Source organism: Primulina eburnea, chromosome 1 (assembly GCF_022965805.1).
Source record: "Primulina eburnea isolate SZY01 chromosome 1, ASM2296580v1, whole genome shotgun sequence".
Classification (NCBI taxonomy): domain Eukaryota; kingdom Viridiplantae; phylum Streptophyta; class Magnoliopsida; order Lamiales; family Gesneriaceae; genus Primulina; species Primulina eburnea.
Window position 1 is genome coordinate 59,758,807 of NC_133101.1, and position 9,915 is coordinate 59,768,721.

General features: G+C 37.1%; 2 protein-coding genes across 6 annotated transcripts; one reads left to right on the forward strand and one right to left on the reverse strand.

The window, feature by feature from the left end:
• Nucleotides 1-481: 481 nt before the first annotated feature.
• Nucleotides 482-3,480, forward strand: LOC140835416 (probable serine/threonine-protein kinase PBL10). Of its 5 annotated transcripts, none has more exons than XM_073200916.1 (7): nucleotides 482-664; nucleotides 906-1,005; nucleotides 1,197-1,519; nucleotides 1,783-1,918; nucleotides 2,002-2,144; nucleotides 2,237-2,360; nucleotides 2,809-3,480. In XM_073200916.1, the coding sequence occupies exons 2-7, from the start codon at nucleotides 954-956 to the stop codon at nucleotides 3,246-3,248; spliced, it is 1,218 nt and encodes a 405-aa protein (XP_073057017.1). In that variant the 5' UTR covers nucleotides 482-664; nucleotides 906-953; the 3' UTR covers nucleotides 3,249-3,480. The 5 variants fall into 5 exon arrangements, with proteins under 5 accessions (XP_073057017.1, XP_073057029.1, XP_073057024.1 ...); XM_073200928.1 differs by having other exon boundaries at nucleotides 492-515; XM_073200923.1 differs by having other exon boundaries at nucleotides 527-664; nucleotides 892-1,005.
• A 1,541-nt stretch (nucleotides 3,481-5,021) lies between these two features.
• LOC140835439 (protein PMR5-like) lies at nucleotides 5,022-9,627 on the reverse strand. Its single transcript, XM_073200938.1, has 5 exons — nucleotides 9,231-9,627; nucleotides 8,454-8,628; nucleotides 8,152-8,330; nucleotides 7,550-7,708; nucleotides 5,022-5,600 (listed from the first exon to the last, which is right to left on the reverse strand). Exons 1-5 carry the CDS (start codon nucleotides 9,563-9,565, stop codon nucleotides 5,267-5,269), a joined length of 1,182 nt encoding a protein of 393 aa, XP_073057039.1. The 5' UTR covers nucleotides 9,566-9,627; the 3' UTR covers nucleotides 5,022-5,266.
• Between the last annotated feature and the right edge of the window lie 288 nt (nucleotides 9,628-9,915).

Consider the following 9,915-nt stretch of genomic DNA (forward strand, 5'->3'; position numbering starts at 1 on the left):
AGATTATTATTTTTTATTGTGAATATCGGTAGGGTTGACTCATCTCACATATAAAGATTCGTGAGACCGTCTCATAAAAAACCTATTATTATTATTATTATTATTATTATTATTATTATTATTATTCGGCAAAAACTTGTGTGAGACGGTCTCACGAGTCGTATTTGTGAGACAGATCTCTTATTTGGGTCACCCATGAAAAATTATGACTTTTTATACTATGAGGATTACTTTTTATTGTGAATATGGGTAGAATCGACCCGTCTCACAGATTATGATCCGTGACACAGGTCCACTCTTATTATTATTATTTCATCGATGAAATGGAATTGGAATTGAGCCGTACGAGCCGTACAAGCCGTGGCTTCAAATTAGGATTGGACTCCAGGAGGGAACGAAATTGAACGACAAGTCAGAGCCGACATCACACACACACACCCGCACGTATATGTGTGTTTATCAATTACGTTCCACTTGTGGGTGTGAATGAGTCTCCAATTGATCCAGTCGAAGCGGTAATGGGGCCGCCATAAATATACTTTTCTCCAACCTTCTCTTTATTATTCGTCCCATTTGGATTTTGTCTATTTGAGTCTGAATTAGAAAAACCTTTTTTTTATTATTATTTTGCCCGTTCTTCATTCGCTTACAGCTCATGTTTGAGGTGATTCTTGTTCCTTTTCTCTTTTGCTGAAGATTATCTTTATCGTCTTTCTTGTTGCTTGTGGGTAGGAGTTGGTGGGTGTGTGCTAAATGTAACCAAAGGTAGGAGCTTTTCAAATGAGAAATTTATGCCATACTGGATATGAATATCATAGTTCGACTTTTCATCTTTTTCCTCTCTTTTTAGCTTGTTCCTTTTTAGATCTTATTTGTTTAATCATTCGACAGTTTTTAATCTGCAGAATCTGCCGAGACCAAGATTCTGATAGTGTTGGGTTGGTCTTATTGTGATGGGGGTTTGTTTGAGTGCTAGGATCAAGGCTGAAAGCCCTCTTTATACTGGTAATTTTTTACTTACTGGTCTCTCTGCAAGTTTCTTGGTTTTAAAGCCAGTGTATTTCAATTTTATTTGGTTATTTGTTTTGTGGGAGGGAATCACTTGAAGTTGGTATGCGTTTGGGCGTATTTTTTCAATATCTTTGATTATATATGGTCTAGCAAGCAATAACTTATTATCTGACCAACCCTTCCAGGAGTCAATTCAAAATATGTTAGTACGGATGGGAATGATGATATAAGCATTTCTAGTAGCAAGTTGTCTTCGATCGAATCTGTTCCCCGGTCCGAGGGCGAGATCTTGCAGTCGCCTAATCTGAAGAGCTTTAGTTATGCTGATCTCAAGTTAGCCACTCGTAATTTTCGACCTGATAGTGTTGTGGGAGGAGGTGGATTTGGTTCTGTTTTTAAAGGTTGGGTTGATGAAAATTTATTCACTGCCGCGAAACCTGGGACAGGCTTGGTTATTGCTGTCAAGAAACTTAACCAAGAAAGCCTTCAGGGTCATAGAGAGTGGTTGGTGAGTTTCTCATTTTTTGCTTAAGTTGAAAAGTTAATACTTTATCAGGAATTTGCCAGCACGATCATTGTTTGTGCATGTTAAGGACCAATAATTGCCAATTCGATGTTGTTTGTGTGACATATTATATTTTAAAAGATTTGAATGGTATAAGCAACATCAGTTATACTTCTGATATAAAGATACAGAAGAAAATCTATAATTTTTTATGGATGGTTGGCGATTGCGGTTTTATTTAGTTTGTTGAATCCATTGTGTTTTAGGCCGAAGTAAACTATTTGGGCCAATTTTCGCATCCCCATCTTGTGAAACTGCTTGGCTACTGCTTGGAAGATGATAATAGGCTTTTGGTGTATGAATTCTTGACTCGGGGAAGCTTAGAAAATCATCTTTTTCGAAGTGAGTTTACTGATTTATACAACAATTTATATAGAAATTAATCTTGGTATGAAGTTAAGCATGATGATTTTGTTATTTGGCAGGGGGGTCTTATTTTCAGCCTCTTTCTTGGAGTCTTCGGCTTAAGGTTGCTCTTGGAGCTGCAAAGGGGCTTGCTTTTCTTCACTGTGCCGAAACAGGAGTCATTTACAGAGACTTCAAAACTTCTAACATATTACTCGATTCGGTAACTTATATTTCGCTTTGTGAACAGAGACTATCTGAGAACGTATATGTATGTGCTAAAACTGTAAAGTTTCCGGTCTTATAATTCGGCAGAAGTACAATGCAAAACTTTCTGATTTTGGATTGGCTAAGGATGGGCCCGTAGGTGATAAAAGTCATGTGTCAACAAGGGTCATGGGAACGTATGGATATGCAGCTCCAGAATACCTTGCTACCGGTATGATTTCGAATCATGCATTACTCATTCCCGTTTTGGGATTGAATGATTGCCACACATATGGTCCTTCTGGGTTTAAGTTCTGAATTTAGCTCCCCTTCTTTCTTATCTTATCTTGTGCAATGTGGCTATCCAAATCACAACATTTGTTGAATCTATACGATCATAATCATTAATCGGTCTCTACTCCATGTAACTGGAGATTTAAAAGCCTGTGGATGGAATAGCCGGTCTGGATATCCGAGTCATGTTCAAATTGTACTGCTGGAGCTGTTGTCTTATTTAATATATTATGGATGTGATTGACATCATTTGTTAATAGACACAACATCCATTTCATTTGGATATATCTCGAACACTCTCTAGTGCTACAATAGAATTCTTGCGTCAGAACAACATATTTCATATTTTTTTGTTCTCATATCCAGCTTCGAATTTGTGGTCCTAGGTCATCTGACTACCAAGAGTGACGTGTATAGTTATGGCGTTGTCCTCCTCGAATTGCTTTCGGGCAGGAGAGCGATCGACAAGAATAGACCACCCGGCGAGCACAAGCTCGTGGAATGGGCCCGACCCTATCTAGGCAACAAACGTAAAGTCTTCCGAGTCATGGACAACCGACTTGAAGGCCAGTATACCATTGATGTAGCACAGAAGGTAGCTAACATTGCTTTGCGATGCGTGTCCTTAGATTCTAAGCTGAGGCCTACAATGAATGCAATAGTTCAAGAACTGGAACAACTTCAAGATTCAAAAAACTTGGAGAACGTTCACCATAAAACACGCAACAGGTCTTCGTCTAGGACACATGCGCACAACGCTGTTGATACGAGCGGTAGAAACAGGAATACCGCATACCCAAGGCCATCATCTTCTCCACCTCGTTAATTCTGAACAGATGATGAATTGTCGAAGAAGCTTTATTTCTTCCTCATCTCATCTGAAGGTGGGAATGTACTTAAACGTCGAATACAATACTCTGGTAAAGTTGTTTTGTTTATGATGATATTTCGACTATCAACTCTCCGGTTGAACCTTTACAAATGATATACTGTAACATGATGATACGCAGAAATCAAGTCGATATATAGTTGATGTGATTAGCTCTTCTTTGTCTTCAGTAGTTGTTATTGTACGTATGTAGCATGTATTGCAGTTTTTGTAATGCATGCTTTCTTGCTCTTATCACATGAAGTTTGATATATTTTTTTACGAGACATATTTTGTCACTATACTATTAGAGATGTTGGTACATGTGGACGTAACATTATTTTTGGTACAAAACGTGGAAATTCAGATATATTGTACTTATTCTGTCTTAATTATATAGATTTGTCTTTTCATAACCCACAAATTATAAATCGGATCGCCATTTTCACATGTTAGATTTTGCAATATATTTATAGGCTGTTCAAGTAAAGCAAATAAACAAGATGATTTATGGTCTGCTGATCTTTAAATAACTGAAGAAAACGGTTTCGCGCTTGTAAAAATTGAATGCCAACAAATCACAGTGGCCTACTCCAATTCTAGAATGCCAACAAATCACAGTGGCCTAATTAAAATTGAAGGTAAAATTATTTCACTACAACATAAATCTAGATTGAAAAAGTTCTGCAGACAATCGTATCTATGTATATTTTATAATCTCTGCTTTGATTGAAAAATGAATTTTTTTCCCCAATTAATCCACTAACTCGAGATTGATGAATTCAAATATAAAATTCAGATGTTCAATTCAAATGCAAAATGCATATATTTGCTGTATATATAATAATCATCAAATACATTAATTATTTCTGGGAAAACAGGCCCCTAAAATCAAACCTGCCGTTCATCTTCTCCGGCGGGGCAGCAACTGGGCGGCTCCGGCTGGTGGTGCCTCCAAGAATCTTCTCTTCCACCTTCTTCAAGATGGGATCAGTCTCATAGATCTGCTTTTGTTTTGCACGGTGTGAGATCATGTTTCTTTCGCCTAGAAACCTGTCAGGAGCCGCTCATTGTCCGTGCAACCTCATGACACTAACGATCACTCCCTGCACTTATCGGCCCCGTGGCTCACAAGTATTGCTTGGATTATGATTGCTCTCGGGGCCTCACAAATATTGCTTGGATTATGATCGCTCTTATGGAGGACAGAATCACATAGAAGGAAAAACGAATCCTCACAATACTGAAAGTCGAACATCTGATGCGGCCCGTAAGCCATCTAAAAATTGGTTTCTTGAATAACTAATTACAGGGTGGTCATTCTCTGAAGTCACAAAATGTTTTTAAGTTTGTGTTTTTATTAAAAGTCACAATCTCTTGGCCCTTCTATTGCTTACAAGTAATGTTTGTGTTTGTTCTATGCTATCTAGGATCATACGACCACATCTCGCTCTAATGAAAACAATGATCGTGAAATAAGGCCGTCCATGACACAATAACAACAAGAAAATAATCATACGACCACATCTCACTCGTCTAAATTTTATCCAATGCCAAACATGGACTGAACTTATGCATAAATCGGAACAACGGATGACCGCCCACCACCTAGGATGTCCTAGTCGGCGTCTTTTAGAACACTTATTAGTTTTTAGATGGTGTATATGAATGTCAACTTGACATGAAATCATGTCAAACATAACCAAAAAATAGGAAATTTTTGCAAAGTAATTGCTTTACTTATTCTACAATGTTTGATTCCACAATCTCATTCGATCAATCCAACAACATTAGGTGAGATTTCTGCTCACGCACTTCTTACACATGCATAGCAACCTTGAGTAAGCACCAACATTATACAGGGCAATGGAGAGGCAAATTCGGCCTCATTCCCGATCATAACATCAACAATTATATGATAAATCATTACTATATATAAGCAAAGAATACCACCTAGCTAGCATGCTACAATGTAACTAGTGTCTGAAGAACAAAGCGGTGTAGAACAATTGATTCCAGGTATCGGGCAATCCAGGCAGGCACCAATGGCTGCAATCAGCAGAATGGTCGGGATTTGCACGTTGCTCCGGTGTAAAGTCACCGCTGTAGATCGAGGGGTGTGCGTCTTTTCTTAAGGCAGATAACAGCGTTATGTCGAGCAAGTAGGCCGACCTGTTCATGGATCTAACCACCATTTCCAGGACCTTCATTTGATCTGGAAACGGACCAGGATATGTCGTCCCGGTGCCCATCATGGGTGTTGTCTCCCCGTAGCAGTTCTTGGATGTTGATGCATTCCAGTCGCTAGGGCTGCATGCAGCAAATTAAACTCATTTATTTTTATAAACCATGTTAACTAAAATCATGTTTATTTGAAATATTAGTGTGAAATCTGCAAAGAGCTAGCTGGATATATATGTCCTCGATTAATAAGAGGAGCTATTAACTAATAAACTAGTTTCACATGACTAGGTTATGCTCGATTCTTGGACTTGTATTTTAATGGTCCAGTCCATTATTATCTGTATGTACAAAACATTTTCGATCAACGATTATGACTTCTAACAAACCCGCTGGATCATAGCCATCGATTATCACATGCATCAAGCAAAATGAAAGCCTAACATTCTAACTTTTGAGGGATCATATCCTTCTGATCGAAAATTGTAACTTTCGTCTTGTATTTATGTTTTTGCAGTTGTGGTCCTACATATTATCGAAATTGAGTTTTAGTCATATCCTTCGATGTTTGATGATTTTAGTCGTTTTTTATCGAGAGTGCTGATATGACACTGTACACAGTGAGTGCTAAGTCAATATCATGTCAATGTCATATTAACGTCACATCAGAAAAAAAAAAAAAAAAAAAAAAAGGATCAAAATTGCGGAGAGAAAAAAAGATAAGATTGAAATGTGATAATATAGGAAATCTAAAATCACAATATTAATAAACAGTCATTGTCGGTAAAGAATGTATTTCGTAGTCAAATATTCTGATGAGTTTGTAATCTTTTGAAGACAAAATAAATTAGTTGCGTGAATGGCTGGGAATGGGGGACGAACTAATTCAATGCATTAAGTGCGTAGGCTGGTCTTCCTTTAGACTAGGGGCACGAGCACAAGATGGAAGCATGCCACCGACGATCTATATACATAAAACACACATACATACCCGACTTCAAATGGCTTCACAATTTTAATAGTTTAAAATTAAAATTACCTTTCGATTCTACTAATTAATAATGAACTCTATAGTCAAATTGACTCTTTTTATTTATTTACACTCGGGCTTTCTTGGATTTAGGGGAAAAAAATATTGTTAGTATGTTATCGCTTTGATTAATTCATAGTTTTAGTCCCTCTAAATCGTACCATTTTTTTTTTCCAATTTTAGTCTTATTTCAATGAAACGTTACGTGAAATCGGACACGTCGTCAATATCCGTCGTCACGTCAGCATCTAGATAAAAAAATTACTAAAATAAAAAAAATGCAAATTAGTTTAATAACTAAAACCGTAAATAAACAGAAAACATGCAAATCACATAACAAATAAAATGTAATTTTCCCTTGGGTTTACCTACTCTACATTATTTATTTATGTTAAATCAACCTTTAGTGGATCTCACGTGAGACCGTCTCACGGATCATAATATGTGAGACGGGTCAACCCTGCTCATATTCACAATTAAAAGTAATATTTTTAGCATAAAAAGTAATATTTTTTCATGGGTGACCCAAATAAGATATTCGTCTCAAAAATACGATCCGTGAGACCATCTCACACAAGTTTTTGCCATCAACCTTTGGGATAATGTACCGATATGTAGTACCTCAAAGCCAAATTTGTGGGGCATAGGACAGATTGTAGAGGCGCAAGTTTAGGTGAAATTCATATAGTGTAGGTTGTGTGCAAGTTGGAAACCCTATCGGCCATCAATTATTGAATCAGTGCTTCATCTCAGTAATGGGTCCTCTCTCAACAATAGATGAATCGGTTAGTATTCCAGGCCCAGACAGGACAGAGACAGTTGGAATTGCAAGTTACTTCAAAATAATAATGATGATACAAAGCAGCTGGCACTGGTAAATAATTTGAGAGAGAAAACCAATATAGATAACATTAGAAAGATCAGAGGAACACATGCAACTAAGAAAACACGGGCACAAAGTAGAATTCATAGATTATTTCTGTGAAACTATCATTCTTATCATTAAGTATTTGTTATTACTAGTGAAATAAGGAATGAGAAAACGTACATGTAATGTGTGGGTGAAATGCCTTGGAAGAAGACTTTGGTTCGCGTAGCGTCGACGCTCGAGTCGACCCATTTCGCCCATGTTTGGAGCCCTCGGTCCAAGGCGGCTAACCGGTCCATGTCTAGGTATAGTGACCCATCGGCTTCCATGTAATCCCACCTGCGAGCAGTTTTGCACCAAGTATATAATTTCCTACTTTATATATATATATATATATGTGGAATTTTCTAATAAAGTTGTGAACAAAATAATTCTCTGTAGCTGTCATTCGACGTTCTTTCGTGCTAAAAAGGCAATAAAGTAACATGTTTTTGTTGGCATGATTTTGATATGTAGTGCGAAATGTTGAAATAAACCATTTATTAAAGTAAAGTTTACTACTACTAGTGTCGGAAAGGGAAGAATTTCTAGGAATATTGAGCCATCATCATTCACTGGTCCTTCAAAACTATATATATAAAAAAAAAGAATCATAAGGATAGAATAGATGAAACCACGAAAGATGAGATAATAAATTGAAAAATAGGGATTTTGAATCAAATCATTGTAAAACTTGAGTCGAACGCGAGATGATAACAAAAATCGTGTATAAAATAATTTACCCTTGGAGAGATCCCTTATGATTCCACCAATGACCCGTATTGAAAGAAAGCACATCGGCAGCCATCCATGCTTTGGCATTTCCCGTTATATCATCCAATTTGAGCACTCTTTGGCCTCCCACTGACTCTATATCCACCAAATATGGCGCTCTGTAAAACGACACGGATAGCCCATATTCCTGCACTCTCCCGACCATATAGAAACAATATTTGATAAACAAATGTTACATCTTATACTAATATTATTATTTAAAGACAAATAATTGATAATAGCGTCTGTGACATTTAATGAGAAATGTGACCAGAAATTTGAAGGTGGAGATGGGGTCTCCTCTTATAATTTGTGTGGGCGATGTTGCCGGCAATCCAGCTGATATCATGCAAATCAGAGACTGCCATTGGTTCTTTCCGAGTGAATCTCCCACAAACATTACACTCTTCCCTCTCATCTTCAACGCAAAATAAAGCCCATTGAACCTGCAGGAGGAAACCATGGGACCATGTAATGTCAAGAAAGAACGAGTGGGAGATCATGTAATTTGTCCACTTTACTCTTCCGGGGTTCATTTATGCAAGTCTAGAAGTGATTTAGCAAGCATTAAAGTATATGATGCATTTTTAACTTAGTAATTTATAGCAATCATAAGAAAGAGAAGCATCTCTATTGAAAAGGACTCAAAAAAGCTCTAATTTATTTCAAAATTATGTTATCTTCTTGTTTTTTTAATGAACATGAAACTCGGAGGAACTCGGAGCCGCTAAGTAAACTCCGCGTTAGACACGGTAATATCGAATATGATGTTGGCAACTGGAAAAATCCCATTTAGGTCTCTGCCTCGGAGACCAATACATGTATTTTAGGCGATTGGATGACTTCAGAACATTTTGGAAGGGAAATTCTTACATGACTTACAAGAAACACAAAGAATCATAGGAAATTAAGATTTCCACGACAGTATTTTTGACCAAGAATTAACCCAAATTCATCGGTAAAACGAATAAATCATCCAAAAATGTACGTCAAACAAATAAATTGTACGTGCTTTAATACTTGAAATATACTACATGTACGTGCGTACCTGGGGATTTGGCAATTGCTAGGTTGCCATCGATACTTGAGGTAATCAGTATCAGGTCTGCCATACATTTTACAGTTAAACTCAGGATCTATAATCGGACAAGAAGACTGGTATACCGGATAGCTTTCATCTCGAACCCAACTCCCCGAAAACAGATCACAAGAACTCACATTAGCTTGATCAAGAACCGGAGTTCTGTAACGCCCATTACTTCGCCAGCCATGGTTCTTTGGACCAGCCAACACAGCAGACGAAACCGCAAAAGACTGCAGCAGAAGTATCGCAAGACATAACACTATAAAGTGGGGTTGAAATGGCGGGGAAGAAGCAGCCATGGGAGGTGAGATAATGAAAAAAGGGAGGGAGATGAAACTGTTGATCTGTTTTATAAGTCAATTATGCTCGTGTATATATATATATATATATATATATATATATATATATATATATATATATATATATATATATATATATGTATGAGCATAATGATTTTGAGGTGCCTTTCTTGTTTAACTTTTGTTGTGTTGTGTGTGCATGTGAAGATAGCTGTGAGAGGGTTCACGTGTGTGTCAATTCATTCCCCAACCCTTTCTTTTATTTATATGGGAATTTATTTGTTAAAAGAACACATCGATATGAAAACTTCAAATGTTGATATCACACCGAAAAATACGAAACATTACGA

Bases quoted from the DNA above. Each gene is read 5' to 3' on its own strand.
- LOC140835416 (XM_073200916.1), top strand. From the start codon at position 954: ATGGGGGTTTGTTTGAGTGCTAGGATCAAGGCTGAAAGCCCTCTTTAT. The intron at 1,006-1,196 runs GTAATTTTTTAC...CAACCCTTCCAG, and splicing joins TGAAAGCCCTCTTTATACTG to GAGTCAATTCAAAATATGTT. The intron at 2,145-2,236 runs GTAACTTATATT...ATAATTCGGCAG, and splicing joins CTAACATATTACTCGATTCG to AAGTACAATGCAAAACTTTC.
- LOC140835439 (XM_073200938.1), bottom strand. From the start codon at position 9,565: ATGGCTGCTTCTTCCCCGCCATTTCAACCCCACTTTATAGTGTTATGT. The intron at 7,709-8,151 runs GTAAATTATTTT...AACTGCTCGCAG, and splicing joins CATAAGGGATCTCTCCAAGG to GTGGGATTACATGGAAGCCG. The intron at 5,601-7,549 runs GTACGTTTTCTC...TGCTGCATGCAG, and splicing joins ATTTCACCCACACATTACAT to CCCTAGCGACTGGAATGCAT.